This window comes from Ambystoma mexicanum, chromosome 3p (genome assembly GCF_040938575.1).
Source record: "Ambystoma mexicanum isolate Mex_15411 chromosome 3p, UKY_AmexF1_1, whole genome shotgun sequence".
NCBI classification, from domain to species: domain Eukaryota; kingdom Metazoa; phylum Chordata; class Amphibia; order Caudata; family Ambystomatidae; genus Ambystoma; species Ambystoma mexicanum.
The window spans coordinates 690,975,616-690,999,000 of record NC_090925.1 but is presented as its reverse complement, the minus strand read 5'-3'; the positions used below and the strand labels follow the sequence as shown (position 1 = coordinate 690,999,000).

Below are 23,385 nucleotides of genomic sequence, written 5' to 3'. Positions count from 1 at the left end.
GACCCTCCCTAGGGGTCTGGACAAGTGGGACCTCACTGGGAGTGACTCCCCTCTAGGGGACAAGGACTCTCATTCCGATCAGGAACTCCCAGTACAAAACACAATTTCTGCATCTATGGGTGTTCGAAAGACTTGGGGATCATAATTATGACTATAACAAACAAGGACATTTTTTTTCATCCCCATTTGGCTTCAGGTAATACTGAACGTTAGCTGAATGCCGTAATCAAAGACACACTCTTATGTTGATTCTGATGACTTGGAGAACAGCCGAGCAGACTGCAAACCAGGGTGGGACTCCTACTGATGGAGGAGGAAACTCCCTATGCAAAAGCAAGCCTCTGGAGAGATGTCCTGGAATGGAGAAGCCAAGCCGCAGTGGCGTGGAGGAAGAGAGGACCACTAGCTGGAGACTCCAAATGGGAGAAAGACGGAGATGGAAGCACAGCTGTCTTAGCTGGTGGCGCAACCATGGGAGAGCAGGGGTGGACCTGGTGCCTGGCAACTGACGCCACGACCAGCAGAATGAAGGGAGCCTGGGTTACCAAACTCCGGACTGCAAGAGCATTTGTCGCTTATACGAACACCAACAGGGAAGTGTACGCTCCCTCAGTAAAAATGCACTGAGGGCTATGAACTTTGGTTGGAAGCCTCACGAGGTTATGGAGACCGGAGTATCACGGATGGAGATGGCTGGGGAAAGGTGACAAAGGTACAAGAGCATGAGAGAGCGGGACAGGCTCATGCCTTATCTAAAAAGAATGAAAGCTATTCCAACACTTTATATCCAGGCAGGAAAAACAGAAATAGGTAAGAGAGCCTGAGAGAGCTGAACGTGCACACGCCCTATGTAAAACAGAGTGAAAGAGATACATGTGGTTTATGCCAAGGCTGGGAAAACCGACACAGGTACAAGGAGCGGATAAAGTCGGACATGCAGGCATCCTATGCAAAACAGATTGAAAGGAGTATGTACACTTTGCAACAAGGTTGGAAAAACCAATGAGGGAATGGGAGCCTATAATTAATTCCCTAGCAGACAGATGTCCAGGTGGTTAAGTTGACTGAGAGTTAGTATGCCTACCAAGGAGTCATAAAACTTCGGGGAGTCCAAGTTCTACGAAGGTTGAGCATAATGAATTGTGTTATGAATGATCTTTGAGGGATTTGAATACTTGATAAAAAGACTGTGAACTTCATTATATTTGGAGACGGAAAACAAGTCATCAAAGTGTTGGCCCAGGTAAAAGCTAACAGAGGCCATTGCTACAGCCTCCTTCTTTATGGTAAGTGTTCCTTAAATGGTAGGGCCAGGTAATAGTTTTAGTTTGTTAGGCAGGGAACTTCCCTCATAGTGTTGGGGCCAGGTAGGCATTTTCCTTTAATTTAAATAAACACCCTTGAATCATGAACCATTGTAGTCCAAGTACTATTTCTGGTATGCCACATGCCTTAGAACCCTACCAAGCTTTTTCTGGATCTTATCTAAACTATATTGTCATCTTCAGTAAGACAGGAGAGCAATACATGAGTCATGTGCATTTGTTCTGAGTCATGTGCATTTGTTCTGCAAATGTCTAAGAGAAGTGGGACTAACTGCCAATCCAGCAAAAAGCCACCTTGTCCAATATACTGTGTAAAATACTTGAGATTCCAAGTTGGGAATGGGTGTGCCTTGCCCCATGAAACAAAAATCCAAGCACTGCAAAAGGTCCAGCGGTCAAAAATTGAGAAGGCTATTGTGGTCTTTTTGCTGTGCACCATGCATGCCACTTACCTTCTTGGTGCTCCTACCTGCGCTGGTGCTGGCTGGCGGGTTGCTTGTGGCGGACTGCTGGTGCAGGCAGCTGCAACAGGGCGCAGTGGAACACTCCGGGAATGGCGGCAGTCTCGGACCGCAGGAGTTGTGTCCATTGAGGTACACGTGCTATAGATAGAATTGAGTATTATTGGGAACTGGTGTAACGCTCACCTGATTCCCGTAGAGGCGCCGGTCTTGACTGGGCGTATACCGTATCTTCAAAGGTGATGTGTAACACACGGCTGGCTCTTTGGGCTGGACCTCTGTGCACTGTATGTCTGACTCGAAGGGTAAGATGTCTGCAGATAGAAAATATGGGATTAAGGAACTGGGTTATTGAATGTCTCTCTCTTCTTCCCTTTCTCTTCTCCTGTAGAACCCCAAAGGTTAACGCTCTCACCTTAGGTAAGTGAACGCCGTGCTCTCCATCTGCCTCGGGGCAGGGTGCTGTAACCAGTTTCTTCACTGGATAAGGGGAGCAGGCCTCTTGATTTCAGAGGACTGCTGTCCGTCGTTTACTGCACGAACGGTAAGTTTCGAGTAATTCTAATGTCTTTAAAGTCTTTAGTAATGATGTTTCTTGTTTTGCAGGGTTCCGGCGATGGCGGATGACGGGCTGAAGTGAGTTGAAGATGGAGCCCGTGTGATGAATAGAAGCGCCTGGAAGCACGTAGTAAGCCCTTGTTGCCTGCTTCACGATGCGCACTAACAGTCTTTTTATTTTGCAGGTACAAGTTCGGAGCGGCTGCAGGGTGCCGGAATACCCACTGGGTTAGATGTGGAAAGGAGTAATGGCACGTGAGTATTAAAGTTCCCCAATGTCTTTAAACGCACCTTGTTTTGTCTTTCAGATGCGGGATGCAGCGCCGAAGGCCTCCGGAGCGTGCGAAGAGTTGGTAAGCTTTTGTCTTTCAGATGCCGGAATGCAGCGCGAGGCGTTGGTGACAGCCGATGGACCAGGTAAGTGAAGAGCTGTCACTGAAGACCGTAATGCTAACCTGTTCTTTCTTGTCTTTATAGGTGTTGCTGAAGACTGGATTCAGGATGGTAAGCCTTTTTCCTTAGGCCCAGGATCAGATGCAGAAGACACGATGAGCGTTCTGCTGCAGAGGATGCAGAATAACGCAAAGCAAGATTCATCCATCGGGTGTGGTTTAAATAGCCTCCTGTAGTGCTTAGGTGTCTCCTTCCACAGCCACGCCTAGGTAAGAAAAGAGTTCCTGCTTTCCAGAAGAGTTCCAGTGTTCTGAATCTAGGGAGTGGCTCCTGCCCCACTCAACAGGAAAAGTAGTTTCAAACAGAAGAGGATCAGAGGCTCAACTGGCAGGCAAGTAAGCAGCATGGTCTGCTGCAGGTAAGTCCACCCAAGCATTATGAGCCTGGCGCTTCCAGCGCTGGGACTGGGCATATTTATGAGCCTGGTGCCACTGGCGCCAGGACTGGGTCCAAAAGGTCCCAATTGGGACTGGTTGGCACTCGGAACCTGGGTTATGGATCTGCTTCCAAGGGAGTTGGGAAAACCCTGACCTTTTGGAAGCAGAGATCATGACAACTGGGGTCTGTTCTGGAGATCCGGTACCGCTCCCACTCTGTGTTAACAATCCACATTCAGCCATTCCGTGGCCTAGTGGGAAATCCTCCTCTGAGAGGCCCACACTAATGATGGCCTCCTCCATGAGTCCAACATTCACTATGGCTTGCTTGGGTAAGCCCTTGCAAGCAGGATCCCCTTTCCTATGGCCCAGCTCCTTACACACGAAAAAATCTTTGGGTGGTGAGAACGCAGGTGTCCCAGTGTTGGGGGTGCCTGCACTCTTCTTTTCGGTGAGTTTGGGGTTTTCCCTTCGCTCTTTTGGGGACCTGACTTTGAAGAGGATTGGGTTGGACCTCTGTCCTTCCCATCCTTGTTTACTTTTTTGTCTGCAGATTTCTCTTCTGGTTTGGCTGTGCTCACCTGGGCCTTCTTCTGGACTTGAGTACTCACAAACATGTTGGCAGCCTTTGCAAGCTCCCTAGGATCTGTGATGGTCTTGTCCACTAGATGCTGGTGTAGATCAACCTCCCAATTTCTCAACACATGCTTGCACGCAATCAAATTGTACATCCCTTAAAATGTGTCAACCTTGTTACTAGTCACCCACCTGCTCCGATATTTCAATGACCAGTTTGTGAACGCTTCAAATGTCTTCCCACTTTTCTTTTTCCAAGCTCTCTGAAACTCTTTCGATACTGTTCTGGGGTTTTACTGAATTCCTGAGGAGGGCTGCCTTCATGCTCTCATAAAACGACCTTTCCTCAGGAGTTAACTGAAGAATTGCATCAGTCACTGGTGTCGGTAAGCGACTCATGAGGGCTACACCCCACAGTACCTCGTCCACCTCCTGAAGCTGGAATGCCAGCTCGAGCGCTTTAGACCAGACAAACATATTCTTCCCCACTTCATAAGCCTGTACTAAATATTTGGGGATGTGCCGTCTGGGCTTAACCCGGGCACTTTGGTTTAAGCCACTACTCCTGTTACTCGCTAGAGGCAGACCTGTTGGCCTCTTTCTTCTATTCAAGCGCCAGCTTGCGCAGCTCTTTGGTGGCCCTGTCCCGCTCAATGGCGACCTTGTCCCACTGTTTCTGTTCCTCTAGCGCTAGTCTCCTCACCTCGAATAGGAGCTTTCTAGCCTTTACCTCATTAACAGCTGGAACAATTACTGGGTCCCTTAGAGACTGTGCTGAGGGCTGGGACCTGCGACATGCCGCACTAGCCCCTGTCCTCACTGCCACTCTCGAGTTTTGAGAAACCACATTGGCGATAAAAACTGCTCATGCGGTCATCCTCGTCATTTTCCGCCCTCCGGAAGGTTGTCTGTTCGGGTATACAGGGCCTAGTCTGTCACCTGGGGTCTTCTCTTCAACCGCCCTCGCTTCCGCCCAAAGTTGGAGCCCGGTCAGCAACTTAGTGCTGTGGGGAAGTCCCCTCTCTTGACATAAGACGTGCAGGACATCCTTGGTCATGCCTTTTATAGTCTCCATGTGAAGCTCCATGACTATTACAATTACCTAGCAGTGACTAAACGTTGCCTGCAACAGTACTTTTATCATTGGGTGACTAAGCTGTGCGCAAGGCTCTAACTGATCCGACCGCTTGCCACCAATGTGATGAATCAACTTCGGGGCACCAGTGGTCCAGGGATGAATCTCAGTTTCTAAACCATCAATCAACCCCACACCTCTAGTACACCAAATGGGATCTGAACAGATTGGAATGCAAGTGAATTATAAGACCTCCTGTCCAATTTTGCTAACGTGGATGCAACGCCAGGCTTATCTCTGCAAGGTTGTAGATCGTTGGTTCATTGCAGCACAGCGAAAATACAATTATTACCCAATGATAAAAGGGACTGTCCAGTCAAGGTTGTATAAAAACATCTACTTTTATTGCTACAACAGACAGTTCTAGCGCACTAAAATTACAACCCCCACTGAAAAGGAACACAGAGGACAGACAGTTTCACAAAGCAAAGGGATGCACTCTGGATACTGACAGGAGGATAGTTGGTAATCAGTCTTATAATTAAAGATTATTTGGTTCCAACGTCAAAGGAGTGTAACTGTCTAGGGGCCTTCGGAGCGCCTGGTGCTGAAGAAGTTCTTGGTGCTCGACAGCGTCGAGGCGCTTCTACGGTGCTTCACAGCCCGTGAGACAGAGTTGGTAGCGGGAGACAGCTGCGGGTACCAGGTGGCAATGAGTTCGGCAGGTAAGGCTGGACGGACGTCTGCAGGCTGTCCGGTGCTGCGGCTCTGGGCCAAGAATCGTTGTCTCTGTGCTGGTTGGTGGATCTGGAATGCTGGTCAGCGGTGCAGCTGGATTTGGTTCATGGGCTCAACTGTCCAGTAATTGTCCTTTTAAAAAGTTGGACGTTGGATGATGCTTGTGTGGCACTCCTCTTAGCTTCTTCGCAGGGGTCGTGTCCTTTCAAGGCGGACGGCCCAAAGCTCAGGAGGGTGTTAGCAGGCATCAGCCTTGTCTTTTGTCCAGAGACTCTCTGGCACTTCCCACCTAGGGTGCTTGCTGTCAGAACCTAGCAGGGTATGCTGTGTGCTGGCTGGGTACCCGTTCTGGAGCTGCTGGATGGGTCCTCTGAGTCTGTTTTCTCCATCGGTTCCCTGGGAGATGTTTAGGGGAATTATTTTGCTTCCCTCTTGGAACTCCTGGCTTTCCTTCACTGGCGGAAGATGTAAGGTAGACTGTACCTTCAGCTCGGGTCCAAATGAGTCGTCCTTACTCCTTGTAAAGTCTTCAGATGATCTGCTAATTGAGGGGTTCAGCCCTCTTTAAAAGCCAAAGGGACCCCAGTGATTGGTGTAGGCTAAGCCTACCTTAATGAACCAATCCTGGGTTTTCACCAACAATCTTCGATTATGCATGAGGCCAGGACCCCAGTGCTCTGCAACAGGACAGACAAGGGGGTGATAACATATACCGAAGTCCCACCCATCTTCCTGTCTGTTGTATATCAAAGTGTATGTCTGGTTAACTGAGCCCTCTGTGACTCTTGATTAAAGTGCGGGTTTTCCCTTGAAGTATGTGCTGGGAGCAGACTTCCTGTCTCCCCCAAACCACATACTTGTCCCCTCCTGAAAGGGGTCAGCTCTGCAGGGGTTTACCTTTGGTAAATAGTGGACCCAGACATGCATTTCACTGCCTTTCATACAAAGGGGTGGGATCTAGCTTCAAGTTGACACATTACACAACAAAGGTGTGTTAGTCCCGCCTTACTGTAGTCTCTCCGGCAACCAGGCCCATTCGGCAGGCTTGCCTCAATTATCTCTAATTAGTATGCATTGCCACTGGCCGGAGAACAAAGGAATGCAGATCCATGGAGCCTTTGATCTTTTAATTCGGCTGCTCATGGCTGGAGGAAGGTGTGCCTTCCCCCTTCTTGGAATGCTTTGATATACCCAGGGCTGTCAAATTCCATGTGAATGACCGGGTAAGACGGCGACTTTAGGCTGTGTCTTCCCAGAGTACAGGTGACTATGTGTTTGGTGTGGAAGCAGATGAAATGGGTGCAGAATCGCTGCACTCCTTTTCTCTGAGGTTGGTTCCCCATCATTCATTTTAATTTATCAAAAAATCAAAAAAAGCTTGGGTGAGCGCACTCTCCCTCTGCGGATGGTCGAATTCCTCACACTTACTTACCCTTGTGACTCCGATTTCCCAGACGTTCCAGTGAGAGGTGTGCAGTGGTTGTGGGTTCGAGGATTCGTCCAGTCGGGTGCAACTGCCTGCAAGATGCAATCCCTGTCGGCTTTGAACAACCCATTTGTATATGCAGTATTTCCAATCAGGACAGCTCCATGTCCCGGCCATGAGGTGTTTTCCTTACACTGTTAGCTGAATCACTGCATTTATTAGTGCTTTGGGTGATAATATATTTAAGGAAAACATATATCGGGTGTGGATAAGTGGCGTGGCCAACAGGGCATGCCTAATACGGACCTGTGCTGCACCAAAGTGGGCAGTGCCGAAAAGCCTGTGCCATAGGAGGGCATATTGTTGGTACCTGTTTTGCTTACATTCTTAAAGTAGCAGATTGAATTCACATCTGAAGAAGTTGTTTGCAAAATCACTATTGTATACATTTCAATTATCTAAAAAAGAATTCTGAAAATCTTGCATTAATGATGCTGGAGCATATCCAAACCGGTTCGGCGAACAGAGAGAGTATGACAACAGGGAAAAGGTTTATATCTAATAGTGTTACATTTCACTCCAACCAAAATAGCGAGCAAATACTGAATTTTCTTTTTTTAAATGTGGGCCCTCTAACCCCCATGTTTTTCTATCCTCATAACCCCACACTAACCAGACCCATTTTAACCTCTTACCCACTACCTTATATATATTTATTTAATATTTTCGGTGTTTTCCGGTGTTATTGTTGCAGTGAAATGTAGGGGAGAAAATATCCCACAGTTGATTTTGGGTTGCACTTTATGCCGAGTTAACAATCCCTCCTTTTGTAAACTCTAAATAAACCACACTGTTTTTAGGATGGACATATATCTCTGGTGGATCCATTTCACCCTTTGACAGGCCAGTTTTGAGTGCAAGCCCTACTCCTAGCAGGAGCTTAAACAGCGATTTCTTCTGGCTTTGCAGATGTTTTTCTTTATTGTGGTTATTTTTCCTGCCCTTAGAGATGAGTGAAGAGGAGCAGCTAGAGCTGGCTGTGAAGATGAGTGAGCAGGAGGCAAGTCAGGCCAACTACCAGCAGGACAAGGAAGAAGAGCTGCTGAAAAAGGCCATTGCCGAAAGTCTAAGTGTAAGTAATTTTTTAACTAAGGCTTACCAAGTATGGGGGTTGCAGAGTTGTGCAGGCCTGTTTGGATATAAGTCTGTGTTACTAAGGTCTGCCAAAAAACCTATTAAGTAAGATGATAATTGACAGAGGAATGCACTCCTTATGCATTGGATTTGGCGACTTTGGGCCTGGCAGTGGCATTTGATAGTACAAGCTGTCTGGTGTAGGTCTGCATTAGCCCTCTTTGCAAGTAAACCTTTTAGCAGGAAGATTAGCATGGAATGTCAAATGACATTAATCGATGAGGACATGTCTATAATGTCTCCCCCGCTACTATCCTAAATTGTGTATGGAAACGTTTATAAAGGATGCTTGATCTGTTAATCTAATGTTCTTCTTTACACAATGTTTCTTTAAAAACTAACGTTTTGCTCAAATGCCTTTTCTTTCTTTGCCTATTCACATCAAGGTAACCATGGATATATATTGATGGACCATAGATCAATCATTTTCCTTTTTTAATATCTAAATAGACACATGTTACACTGTGCTGTTCTCCTAGTATATTTCTGTCGGTTATTAGCTTATTCCTGTGTGTTATCAGTCTCGATACGGTTATTTTCCTGATTCAACTTTTCATTGATTTGTCACTGATGCAAAATGTTTTATTCCTTAACTTAAATTCCTCGGCCTTCTTCAGAGGCAGTATTAGAAAATATGAAGCTTGTATGGACTATGGTGTTCTAAGTCCTGCTTCTATGTTGTACTTCCTCAGTAAGGAGTGTGACGAGTCCGTAGATGTCTTGTCCGAGGTCGAGCCTCTTCCCATGAGGCCAGGGAGGTGAGGCCGCTACCCAATAGTCCCCCTGGGGGTGGTACACAGTGGGAGGATCTCATGGGGAGGGATCTCCCCTGTTGGAGCAGGGATGACTATGCAAGGAGAGCATGTATACTCCACTCCACTCCAGTCCCCCTCACCTACCCTACCCTTGCTATGTAACCCGATGTAAATGTTTCATGTAGCCAAAATCATAAGTAATGGGACGAGGAAAATTCTAGTTAACCCAAGGGAGAAGTATAGTATAAATACCCAACGGCGGACTATGGGACAGGTACTGAGACGAGGAGGCAATGCGGAAGCATGAAGGGCACTCCTGGAACCACTCGTGAACATCCTAGTGGTTCCTGAATTCCTATTGGTCAAGCACCTTCAAAACAGAAGATGGAAAACGGGAGAGGAAGTTCAACCCTCCTTGGAGTTGGCGGATAGAAGCAAGGTGAATCGGGACGTGAGTCGAGAAGACGAAGTGTTTCTCAAGGGTTAGAAGTGGGAAGACACTTCTCCCTACTGGAAAGCAGCTGACTTACTGGACGAAGGAAGAGAGACCATGCGAGCCGCGTCGGTAGAGCAGCATGAGGGAGCCTGCAGCTGTGGAATCGCTGTAGCTGGAACGAAGTCGGCGGAAGGCACGCCAGTAGTAAAGGCGAGTCCCAGAACCGACTGGAACCCACAGCAATGCCAATTTAAGGCAGGGGCCAACATGGGCTGACCGGTGGGGACAGAAGGGAGGCTTGTGGTCCAGATAAGAAGGGTGGAGATACCCTGGGGAAAAGGGCTGAGAAATTAGCCTGTGAATAAGACTGTGGGAAAGTAATACGTGAAGCAATACCGGTCTGGGGCTGGTAGGTCATTGAACCAGGTCTGCCACACTACCAGCAGAGAATCCTTCGTGTCTGGGACCCACACCCACAAGACTGGAATCCAAGTCTACATTGGAGAGAAGTGTGGAAATCCTAGAAAGAGGCCAGGGGAAGGGAGTTATTCTCCCTGGTGTTGGTAACTGTGAAGTAAGCCTGAGAAAAGGCCAGGGAAAGGGAGGCATTTCCCTGGTGTTGTGAACTGTGAAAGTAAGAGCCAAGAGAGTGAGAGAACAAAGCCAACGAAGGCTAGGGGAAGGGAGTCATTCCCCTGGCATTGTCAAAGCACTGAGAGCAAAGATACCTGGAGAAGGGAGGCATTCTCCAGGAACCCAATAGTGAAGAAACTACTATCGGCCTTGTGCATTGGAAATCGATTTAGACCTGTGGAAGGGAGTCATTCCCGCAGGTAAAGATCCCACCTAACAATTGAAACTGATCCATTGTACAGAAGGGAGCCATTCTTCTGGACCAAGAAGATCCCCTGCCTCTTTAGTTTGGTTATATGTGTAAGGGACAGAAGTAGGTTTTTGACACAGGAGTGTGGACTCTTAATTTACACAGACATTCTGACTGAATCTTTAATATTTTTGTTGAGATAGGGAAACCCCTTTTAGAGTTAGGGAGAGGTAGATTTTCTCTTTATTTCAGGTATAATAAATGTGTATGCCAACAACCATGCCACCTGTGTGTCAGCCACCTCCTTCTGCACCCTTACAGGAGATATTAGCCCCTTGCTATTTTCGTATTTTGGTATGATGTTACATTTCCTTTCAAGAAATATTTGCACATGGGCTCCTCCCCTTAACCGTATAAAGAGAGACCAGAGAGACCTCCTAAACCTGGAATTGGGTGAAATTGATTGGTCTCTTTTTCACAAGGGCCTGTGGTAATTATTTCAGTGCTGGAATGCAGGCATGCTGAGTGCTGGCGGGGGATACATTAACACTAGCATTTGAAGAAACAAGGCTGGCTGAGTACTTGCTGAGAATCCAGGTCAATCCCCTCTTAGTAATCAACCTCGTCTTGCCTTTGAGAGCCTTTTCAAATCCGAAGCAGACTCTGGACTACGTTGACCAAACTTCTTGTCTCACCAATTACACCTTCAAGATTGGTCACCTTGCAAAGTATTTTCTCTTTAGGGCTCTACCCCTTTGAATAACCACCAACATGTACTGTCTAAGTAGATCTCTTATATTGACATTTGCCTAAATCAGCTGCCCTTGTTGCAAAGAGAGCCCTGTATCCTAATGCTCCTTAGCAATCGTAGATCTGGTTCTGCATAGTGCATCTATGCCAGATTTGTGCATCACAAATCTCCATATGAATGAGAAGATGCAGCAAATGTCTGCAGCAGTGTCATTTGTTCTGAGACTATTTTAATCCGAAGGCATCCCTTACAGCCTTTTGGTTGGCATGTATATTGACTTTTTATTGTAGAACATTGCTTTGTAATATTGATTTGAGATGCTGCAGAGTTATCACCAAGCCCTTCTTGCAAAAGCCCTTCAAACGTGACTGAACAACTGGCTTTTACACTTATTTTAATGCGGAACCCTTAGACTCTAGATTATGGCTAGTCTGTTTTGGTAATGCACCACATTGACTCACTGAGGAAAGGGAGTTCCTAAAAGATCCTCAGTCTCCAGCTGTACCAGAGACATGTTAGGTATGTATAAGTATCTAGAATGTTCAAGAGGACCTATTCACAATCACTCGTACTTGAGGGGCTTACAGAAAGAAATGTCTCTTGCATTTGTATTTTACACTTGGTTTTTGTGTAATCCCATTGTGGCCATAGTTTTGCCAAAGTACATTGTGATATTTTTCTGCAAAAAAGGATTCAATATATGTTTAGGATAACATGTTGCTACCCTATTTATTTTTTGAGATGCATCTATTTGCTATGCAGTAATATGGTGCAGCCCATCCACCTTGTACAGAATACAGTCTGAGTGTTCGGTCTCACTACTAACAGGTTAAACTGGTGTTCTCATAAACCCCTTATTTGACATTAAATTAAAGGTAAGGCTCCCATATAGTATTTACCGTTCCACCTGTATTTCTCCATATTTTTGTTTTAGTAATGTTATTGGTTTTGTTTACATATTTTTTTTGTTCTAAAAGAAAAAAGTAGCAACTAGTATTTTTCCATAATTTGTGAAATTCAAAAATGTTCACTGGGATTTCGATGTCCGTAGTGCGATATGGACAGAGCTGGGCTTCTTCAGATTAAAGCAAAGTTCCTTTTTCTAATGGATTGTGTCCTGTCACTGATTCCTTTTTAGATATATCGATACCCTGCTTTCAATCTCAGAATTATTTTGTCAGCAGAGGGCGCTCTGCAACATTGATCCGATTTCCCTCAACGGTTACCACTCCTGCGTCCGGATGTGATGACGATGATGGTATAAATAACACGCACTGTGCTCGTTGCTTCAGGTCTGTTTTTCCACAAGCATAGCGTGCTCTTGGAATGGTTCGACTTGCCTGAACGGATCTGTCGACTAAAATCTTTACATTCTTCACTATTTCTTCTCCGAGGATGGGCTTCAAGAGATGTGCAAACTGTGATTCGAAGATGTCGATCAGTGATCAGCACAGGATTTGTCTCAGTTGCCTCGGCGAAGAACATGAAGTCATTGAGTGCGGCTCCTGCCAATTGATGATCAGCAGGGACTTGGAGAGAAAATTCAAAGCTTGCCCTTGGTCATTCTTTTTCCAAGTCTCCGTCTTCCACACCTTCGAAGAGGAAATCTTCCGAAGGTAGAAGCTCCACCGGGGACAACTCTCCAGAAAGGCCCAAGATACGTTCTCGACATTCTAAACAGTCAATCTCCAAAAGCGATTCCCATTGTTCTCCCTCTTCTTTGTCACGGAAGAAGTCAAACAAATTATGCCATTGTTCCTCATCCTCTGACTCCTCGCTCGACAAGTGTCGGTTGCATTTTACCAAAGCTTCTGCGGCCAAATGGAAAATGTTCAGAGAAAAGATGATGGGGTCTTTTCGAAGGCTTCACCTCCTCGTTCCTTGAAAGAGCCCAAAAAGGCTGTTGTACCCACTGAGTCTTCCAAGACCGGCAGGGAATACAGCAAGGCTTCAAACCACGTACCCAAAAGCCTGAGTCTGAAGACCTTAGGGATGTTGTCTCACATAGCGTTCACCACAGAGACTTCAACGAACCAAAAAAGCTTCTGTGACTTCATTGAAGGGGTCTTCAATGTCGACCTTGGAGACAACTTTCAGTTTTAAACCCAAATCTAAGTCCCATTTTTTCAGATGCTTTGGGTTCATCTTCGAGTATTATGTTGCGCAAGATGATGTTGTATCCTTTGGGTATGAACATTTTGGAACCCCTAATGTTTCAGAAGAGTTGGTTTCGGACCAATCCTGGCTTGAAGACCTAACTACTTGTCTGGCAGAAGCCAGTGGTCTGCATACCTCTGCTGAGGTAGAATTTAGCACTCCAGACATACATTCTCACCCTAATGCAGTCTATAGAACAGTAATGAACAGGGTGATTGGGTATTTGGGTTAGGGACGTCCTGCTAAGGACATTACCCCGGATGACCTTACAGAATTATTTTGATTTTATTTGGCATGTTATCGTAAATAAATACTTTTCACACCAATGATAAAGGAAGTAAAATAAAATAACACAACAAAGAAAAATCATAATAGAAGAGAAAAAATTGCAATAATAAAATGAAACATAGTACTGTATCAACAATACTGAATACAATTCGTCTCAATTACAGTTAAGTAAAATTCATATGAATGTAAATATTTTCATATTCTTAGTCTTACATCAATGTCAGTGCTACTTTCCATATATTCCATAGGGCTAAAATCTTCGCACTAGTACCAAGCATACATCTACCCCGTTAGAAAGAAGTATCCATAGCTCTGTGATCATCTACCAATTCACTGAATAATTATCCTTGTTAATTCTAGGACATTTAACAAGACTATCTCAAAGTTTTGATGGTATTAATATCCAAGCAACGTCTACAGACTCTCTTCTCACGCTGTTTTTGAAACGAGCTCCCGTCACTACTAAGTAGAAAAGTTGGTTGAATCTGGCCAACATATAGAACCTCTGCACAGAGGAGCAGAGGCATTTTAACAAGTAAGGCTGTAGTCTACTCGGTATATATGAGTGTGTTACTATTGTGATTAATTCTGCTGAGTCATCACGGAATCCCCGCCTAAAGTCTCCTCCCATGTGGCCAGGGAAAGGCAGACGCTACCTAATCCTAACCCTGAGGGTGGTTTCAGGAAGGAGGATCACATGGGAGGAGAAGGCTGTCAAGGGAATGTGGACACAGTATTCATCCTCTTCTGAGGATGAGGTTTCCCTTATGCCTGAATTACTAATTGCATGTTGTAACAGTAAGACCTCCCTTCCCAGACTTAAGGTGCCAAGCATGAAACACCTTTTTGTAAATTTGGAAATTATATATGTAAGGGCCAGGGAGTTAGAACAACTACTTCTAATAGTTATAATTCTACATTGTGTTTGAATTATAAACCCAAGAACAAACCATTATTTCCTTTGAAAACTTCCGCTAAAGGTACATCCTATAAATCACTCAAACACAGTGAATTTAATAATCTTTTAATGAATAAGAACATTATGGACTTCAAGTCCCATAATTCTCTTAGTACTGAGATGAGGAAGAGGGGTCCAGAGTTAACAAACTGTGGAGAGCAGCGTAGTGGTTGTAATGACCCACACCTGAGCGGGACCTTTAAACGTTCAAAGGCCTTCAGGTGCGGCCCATTGAGAAGAAGCAGAAGACTGAGCTACAGCTGCGTTGAAAGCGGGACGCCGTACAGAGAAAGTGGCAGAAGTCAGAACCTCTGTAAAATGCAGAGAATGCACAGCGGGAAGTGGCATTGAGGGCAGCTGTCTTAAGCTCTCTGTGTCCTGCATCCCACTCCGGTGTTTGGCATTCACGGGAGTGTGTGCGGAGCAGAGAAGTCTCCATTTTCAGGTAGCGCGAACAATATGAGACTGACCGGAGCGGTGAAGCGCCAGAGAAGGTCAGACGAACCAAGAAGCAGAAGCAGCGAGTTTGAAGGATATTAAGGCAATACCGGGGAGTTGGCATTCTATAGGTGACCATAAGGAGCAACTCTCACATGAATTAAAATAAGTTGGACGCAACTCTGTTTTTTGTTTAACATTTTTTTAAAAAATATTTTGCATTATAACAATAAACAATAACAAAACACAATAGTGTACATGATCATATTCCAATATCTACTCTCTATATTCCCTACAATCTACCCAACCACCCCACAAACCTGCCTGTGCATAATGTCTTTTTTACTTTTACAATTACACTGCATTTACTTCTTCTGATGTAGCTTGCAATGATACTGCCCCTTTATCACATGTAAACAGAGTGACAGTCAATGTATGTCAATTCCTAATTCTTGCTTCTGTTCACCCAGTGCCTTTTCCCAAACTCCAGTTTCCGCTATTATCCACTTTTTCAAATTCTCCTACCATCTGTTAATGCTTGGTTTCTTTGTGTCCTTCCATCTCATGGCTATGCTGCCATGATCTTTTGATCTTATTCAGTGGTAGATTCTTCACACTCCTCTTCTAGCGGCCAAGCATGCATGCCTCAGGGGATTGTATTTCAAGTTCTATACCTCCTTGGGCGTTTTGTGTGCTACTTCCCTCCAGAACTCCTGCACTATTGGGCATCACCAAAACATGTGTATAAAGCCTCCATCCACTTCCCTGCATGTAGGACATTCCTATTTGCCCGCTCCCTTGAATTTTGCAATTGCAGCTGGCATGAGATAAGCTCTTTGTGTAATATAGAGTTGTATAAATTGAAGTCTGGCATTTCTGGAGGCCTTTTTATGGTATACTGCTATATCCCTCCTTTCTGTATCTTCGAACGTTTTGGCCAAATCCCTTTCCCAGCTCTCCCTGCACTGCAATTCGATCTTCGAGTTGCGTTGTATCAATATCTCGTAAATCCTTGAAATGGCGTGTCCTCCCTCTGATACGGTAAGCAATGCCTCTATTAACTCACTCTCTATGGTCTCTTTATTGACTCAACTTGTCCTTTAACACCCTTATCACTGCATTATGCAGAAGCAATTGACCCTTATTTAAACCTGTAACCTCCTGTAGCTCTGCAAATCTCATCAGCCCTTGTTCGTTTCGCAGGTCACCCACTGCGGCTATGACACGTGTGTTCGCACCATTGCCCGACTGCCTGGCATATCTGCCATTATCGTCGCTATAGGGGTCTCTGGCGAGAGCAGATGCGCAATTCCCATGACTTTACAGGTCCTTCTCCATATTTGTATGCCCATTTTCCCCAAGTAAGGATGCCTAATTTGTCCTCTGGTGGGAATCCAAATTAGGTCCCTGAGAAATCCCTTTTTTATGACTGGTTATTAGAGGGTAGTTTCTGTCGTGGGATCATCCGCCATCCACTGCACTACATACTGTAACTGGCACGCCGGAAAGTACAACTCGAAATTTGGTATCTTCAAACCCCCCTGTTCATAGGGCCTTTTGCAATGTACCCAGCACCACCCTGTGTCTTCCTCCCTACATAGTTTACCTAATTCTTGTAAGAATTGCCATGGAATATTATACGGGACATTACTAAAACAATGCACGAGTCTCGTCAGTGCCACCATTTTTAGTAATGCCGGCAGTGCCACCATTTTTAGTAATGTCGCTCTTCCCACCATAGACAGGGGTCATTTTCTCCAAAATCCCCTCTATTTCACTAACCCGTTTTTAGCCTGTAATGTGTTAAATGCTTGCTCGCATTTGGGATCAGGATATATTTTAACCCCCAAGTATCTGAAGGAGGTTGTACATGGCAGGGAAACGACCGGCAAGTCCTCTAATGACCGTTGCTGTCTTGGCTAATGGGAACAGGCATGACTTGCTCTTATTTATTTTAATCCCTGTCAAGGTACTAAAATTGTCTAGCACCTCAAGCACATATAGCAGGTTTATCTCTGGATTGCACATGTACAGTAACATGTCATCAGCATACATGGATATTAAATGCTTCACCCCCTCTATCTCGATTCCAGCGTCGCTGTATTCCTGCCTCAAATAGGCTGCTATGGGTTCTGCAGCTATAATATATAGCATAGGGGACAGAGGACATCCCTGTCTAGTGCCCCTATATAGTTGCCACTTGTTTGAGTATGTGCTCACCGTCCTGACCCTGGCCAGTGGTTTAGTGTATATCCGCTGCACTCACTTCATGTACTGCAGCCCTATTCCCATTTTTACCATTGTGGCATATAACCAGTTCCAATTAACAGAATGAAAAGCCTTGGTCACGTCCAGTGCAGCGACCGCACACTGTGCTGTGCTATCTTTTGTACTGTAAATCACGTGGTTCAGCCTTCTCGGGTTCTCTGCTATATTCCTCCCTGGTACATACCCTGTTTGGTCTTGATTAATCAACACTGGTATTACTTTACAAAGTCTGTTTGCCAAGATTGCTGTGAGGATCTTACTGTGTTGGTTCAACAGTGTTAGTGGTCTGTAGGATCCACAGTCTCTGTCTACCTTGTTCGGTTTTAGTAGCAGTATTATCAAGGCTTCCCTTATGCCATCAGGGAGGATTCCCACTTCATAAGCCTCATTATACACCTTGGCTAGGAGTGGCGCCAATGGATCCGCGTATGCTTTATAAAATTCCTCTGTAAACCCATCTGTGCCTGGGGTTTTCCCGGAAGGCAACATTCTGATGGTGGCGAAGACCTCCTCTGGGGTTATGAGCACCTCCAGTATGTCCGATTGTTGTGTATCTAGATGTGGCAGGGCTATAAGATCCAGGGCATCCTGCAGGTCTCTCTTGTTATCTAACTGGGGATCTGCATATACTGCCTCATAGTACTTGGAAAACACTTCATTTATGCCTGTCCACGTGTTTACTTCTGCTCGGTCTATGCTCCTGACGGTGCATATTGGGGATCTTTTATCCTTTTGTTTATACAGCCAGGCAAGCATCCTACGGGGTTTATCACCTTGTGCGTGACTCCTTTCCAGGTATCTCGCATAATTAAATTTCCCCAGCCTGTCCCACTGCACTAGGCATTCTTGTTTCAGTCAAATTTCCTCTTCCACATGTTCCTTGTCTACCTTCACCTTCTTCTCCAGGTCGAGTAATTTCTCCTCTTAGTCATTCACAATAGGTTTCTAGACTCCCCCAGCCTCCGCTATCATTTCTCCACTGATGTGACTACCTTATATGCTTCCCAGACCGTGCTCACCTTTTGTACACTTCCCTCGTTTACTACCATAGTCCACTGTACTTTTCCTGATGTGCTCATAAAATGCTCTGTCCAATAACGATTCACTTCTCAACATCCAGGTGGCTATGGGTGGTCTTGGGGCAAATACCCTCCAATTTACTGTAAGTGGGGAGTGATCTGACAGGATCCTAGCTAAATATCCCGCCTCAGTTAATCCCGCTGTGTGTTCCTCTCCCGCGAATAGATAGTCTATTCTTGTATAAACCTTGTGTGGGGCAGAGTAATGGGAATATTCCCTACTATTGCCATGTTGTGCCCTCCACAGATCTCTCAACTGGAAATGTTGCAGGAGCCAGCTTAACACTTTGGCTGGGGGGACGAGCATTTGTGCTTGGTGTCAGATCTATCCCTGGTGGGGTTCAGAGTGCAATTGAAGTCCCCTCCCCATATCATTATGTCATCTCTATAAGGGCCCAGCCTAGCGTAAAATGATCTAAAGAAGACTGTGGCGTCATGATTTGGTGCATATGTATTAACAATACATATTTCTCAGTTCTCTAGCATACCATGTATCATGGCCATTCTACATTTGTTGTCCGTCTTAGTGGTCAGGACTTTAAATGGTATGGACGGGTCCACCCAAATGAGGACCCCGCTTGCATATGACTAATATGTGGAACCCACCATCACTCTTGCCCACGCCCCCGCCAGGTTATTTGGTTTCTGTGCATCTAGGTGCGTTTCGTGAAATAATGCAATACCCACTTTATTCCGCTTTATGTACATGCTTATCCTTCTGCGTTTAACATAGGATTTTATTCCCCTGACATTCCAGGTCATGATTTTAACTATTTCGGCCATTATATTTCCGTACCCAGGGTATTAATGGGGCTTCCAGTCTCATGCGAGCTGTGTTAGTAATTATATGCAACCTATTCCCCTATATTCCAGGCCTCCCTCCACTGTTCCTCCCCCATACCCCCTGAACTAACACCCAACCAAACTCAAACCTAACTTGTCCAGCTGTGCTAAGCACGCTAAGACTTCCCCGTTTCCGCTCCATTTGACCTGGTCGATAGACTAGTCTCCTAGCACCCTATGGGTGGGCCCTGTTCAGGAGCCCTGAAACTAACTTTTGGGGGGAGCAGTGGGACTGCACGTAGCGTTCCCCCTGCCGGGTTTCTGTGGTTACGCTGTACTGCTCCTGCTATTACTTAAACAATCCATTGCTTCAGTTTGTCTTGTTGGCGACTTTCTCAATCGAGTCCAAGCATATCGCCTTGTTAGTGCATCCTCAGGTATGCAGTGAAGGTCTGCTCGGGTTGTCTATCTATTTCTTCCGAGGGGACTGTCTCCCTTTGTGGTCACTTGTCCTTGATCCTCAGTCTTGCTACTGGATACGTGTGTCCATGCTCTTGTATGGCCTTGGAACCCTTCCGTTGACGGCCTTGTTCTGTTTCACTAGCGTGGGTGGCTTCTTTGCAATGTGCCGAGCTGGAGTTATCAGACACAGTGTTTGCTGCTGCCTACCAATCACTCAGAGTCAGAGTCTCTCCCTCCTTGCCGCTAGCCAGCCTGCTCTTTTGCCTGGTTTTGTGGTCTAAGTGCACTGGTTTTTGTAATGTCAGGCGCAGCGCTAGCTGCAACAGTCTGGTGCGTCTTACCCGTGCTGCACTCTTCAACGATGTCCTCTGTACTCTGTCAGTTCAGGCCAGGCTATTGGGGCAAGCCGTGACGGCCTGTGCCATTATGCAAGGGCACTCTGCTGTCTCTCACCTTTTTTCAGCTCCTCGTCCCTTCCATGGGACCTCAATCCGCTTTCTATCACAGGCTGCAGCTATGTTGGGGCATGCGTTCCGTTCTGCCTTTGGTCCAGGCCGTGTGTAGCTGTTTCTTGTCTGCACGTGCCCTATGCGCCCTGTGCCAGGTGTGATCTCCTATTATGTTTCCTGCATATGGTACTTTAACTCAATGACGGTTATGCAGCGTGATATCATTCACCAAAGTAGCGCTGTCTCCTAATGCACCCTTTGTTGTTTTCTCACTTGGTTCACTTTTTATACGTTTGCACTAGGCCCTTTGTTGTATTGCAGCGTGTGCGCCTCTCTTCGTTTGGCCTTCCTTGGCTGGGGTCAGGGCGTGCGGGCACTGGTACTCTGCCTGTCCCCTCTGCTGATCGCGTCTGAGGGTGGGGAAGTTTATCCCTCTGGGATGGTGTTGTCCCTTCTAGCTGGTTTCATTTAGCGCCTACGTAGCGTAGTGCCGAGGATCTGAGGGCGGCGGGGGGGGGGGGCACTTCTTACCAATTCACTGTGCTGGCGTGCGCTCCAGACACCTCTTGCCCCTGACTCCTTACCGCTATCTGTTGATGTCATGCGACAACGGTGGAAGCTGTGGAGAATCCATTAAGCTTCCCAACACGCTACCGTGCAAACGTGCATTAGCGGTCTAGTCTCTGACCAAGATGCCTGCTGCATGCATATCAGGGAAAGGAGTCCGACACGCTGTGCATTGCAACCCTCATCCATTCGGGGTAAGACGCTAGTTTTGTTCTTGTTTTCTTGTTTCCCTCTCCTATCCCTTGCAGACCCTGTTGTTACTTGCTCTTTCCTCCTTGCCATCTCGTCGGCCGTTCATTCCTGTAGACGTGCCGAGTCTTGGCATCTCTGCCCCCTACAGCCGCCCGAGGCTTGTTATGCAAAAGGCTCTGCCACTCCACAGCAACTACTGCCTTCCTCAGCCGGTCCGCGGCTTGTATGTAAAAAGGCTTTGCCGCTCCACGGCAGCTACTGCCTTCCTCAGCCGCTCCGCGGCTTGTATGGAAAAAGGATTTGCCGCTCCACGGCGACTACAGACTCCTCCAGCCGATCCGCGGCTTGTGTACAATTAGTCTTGCCGCTTCACAGCAACACCGGCCTCGTTCAGCCACTGCAGCTCTGACTGCACTGTTATCCAGTCTCATTTTACTGATTCTCTGTGAGAAAGAAGCAATTGGATACTAGACTTACCTTGGATACCTTCTCAGCTTCTGGACTACCCGTCTCTTCTTCTCCTTTGGCTATAATGGTGTTGTGTACACCTACCTTTCTACAACAAGCCGACAAAGGTAGAGGATTAAGAACCTTCTTTCATGTCATCCTGAGTAGACAACGAACCTGCAGCCAACACTCCACCAAGACTAGGGTTGTTCAGCCTCCCGGTTTTTCCCTGTACTGGGACTGACTCCCCAGAGTCCCCGACTGCCTGGCAAACAGCTGATAAGGCACCGTGGCCTCTGGGGGAGCCCGTCCTTATCTCTTCCAGAAGAAGAAGAAGAAAGGAAAGAAGGGAGAAACGAGAAGAAAGAAGGACAAAGCTATTGAGGAATCTGCTGAAGACCCTGAAACCTCAGGTGAGGACCTACAATCTGAGAGTTGAGTCTGATTTCTTCCTCGGTCTCTCCATCAGCGAACGCTGCTGTAGTACTCCGGGGCCGTGCCCCTGTCGCAGGCATCTCCCAGGCTATTCTATATTACCTCTTGTCGAGATACGCCTGCTCCTAGCATCCTTGTACCTTCCGGGTCCCCGGCTTGTGCTGCCGGTCTTCTTCTGTGCTTTCGCCTTATCAGCTGCGACTGCCTCTGCTTCCCCTTAACAGTCCGTCTGCCACGTCCCGGCTGTGCCGCGCCCCAGGTCTCTGGCGTCCCTTTGTCCTGCTTACAAATTCTGCCACAGCCTCACGTTCAGCCTGATTTGCTGTCCCACGTAGCTGCTCGCACCTTGGGTTTTCCGAGCGTCTATTACACATCTTCATCCCGGGTTCGCTGCTTTCCGTCTGTGTTGGTGTCTCCCGGCCTGCTCTGTTTCGCAGCTGCTCACTGTCTCCTCGCCGCCATTTTCTACATGTCCCTCGTGGCTCAGCTCCAACTCATTTTTTCTCGCTTTGTAAAGGCATTTGAGGCGCACAACTCGCACATTCGCCTCTCTGGTGTTCTTGGTAGCCGCTATTTTTTAGTTATAAGCTTGTTATGTGAAGCTGCTCATTGATCGGATCTGCAGGAGCCTCGAGTGAGCATGTCTGCCTCACATCGCTGCTAGCCACGTCCCCCGGGCGCAACTCTAATGTTAAGAGAGACCGAATAGGAGAATATTGCAACCAACATAGCCAAAGCCAAAATGGGACAATATTCAAACAAAGTGTATGCAATCTACCAAAAGGGAGATTTCCTATATGAGAATATTGTAACCAGCATTGCCAAAGCCAAAGAAGGGCAATTATAAATTCAAGGGGATACAACTTTCCTAAAGAGGGATACCCGGGAAGAAGATATTCTAAACTGCATTACCAGCAGTTAATTGGTGGTGTAGAAAGAAACCTGCAGGAAAAAAAGCCCTCCTTGTAGAAAGGATCAAGGTGGAAAGAACTGTAATCTGCATTGCCTAGGGAAAACAAATCAGTGTGAGAATCATTGTCACTGTATACAGTATACTTGTGGAAGATGTTATAAACCCCTTTGTGTTGAAAGCCAAAAGACTTACCCGGAGCAGTTGTTGGTTCAACTTTCCCCATTGAGGATTTAAGGGTGGAAAGTTTGGACCAAACCTCACCACAAAGTGCAATTTGCATTAGTAAAAGTAAAAGTTTTTATCCTGGGAGGCGAGTACAAAAGGAAAGGGGCAAATAGTGGTTAGTACTGGCAGGCGAGTGGCCCAGGAAGAAGATTATTTGAAGTACTATTCATGTGGTAGAAGGTTGTGGTAGAAAAGAAGTGGCAATTCCACCATTGTGTATTGATGAACTATTGTATAACCATCCTGAATATAATAATGAATCATTCTGACAAATGTGTTACCTATGAAGAAGAAATACGATGTGATTGACCTGCAGAGAAAATAATAATTATATGGACTACTCACTTGGTGTGTGCAGAGAGTCTTATTGGTTTTTCAAACAGACAGTTGTGTAAACTTTACCAATTGTTGTGAAGAGTGGTAAATCCTTTTGGGAATTAAGTCAAATTTGCCAAGTGAAGGGCATATGAAATGAAAAGAACTTTGTGCTATAGTTGGAGTGGAAATTGGCTATTGAAAAGAACTTTCCTGATTTTTAACTTGGGTTTGAAATATCTTGAATTGATCTCGGGGAAGGGGATTCAACCCTGGTTGCAAGGATTCATGTTTTATGTTATCCCTGTATGATTTTGTTGTATGTATGAGTGTAAGGGACAGAGATTTCTGGACATTAGGTCATTTTCCTTTAACCTTAGTCTGATAGGTAGGGAAAGATAGGAGTTTTTCTCACCCTTAATTAATAAAATGGCTACTTGTGAGGAAACTCTATCTACTTG

General features: G+C 46.1%; 1 protein-coding gene across 2 annotated transcripts in view; it reads left to right on the top strand.

Moving 5' to 3' along the window:
• Nucleotides 1-23,385, top strand: part of UIMC1 (ubiquitin interaction motif containing 1) — an 814,141-nt gene that overhangs the window by 188,408 nt on the left and 602,348 nt on the right. For both annotated transcript variants that reach the window (XM_069651488.1, XM_069651487.1), the window contains exon 4: nucleotides 7,997-8,121. In XM_069651488.1, coding sequence (XP_069507589.1) covers nucleotides 7,997-8,121 — 125 coding nt within the window. The remainder of the gene's footprint in view (nucleotides 1-7,996; nucleotides 8,122-23,385) is intronic.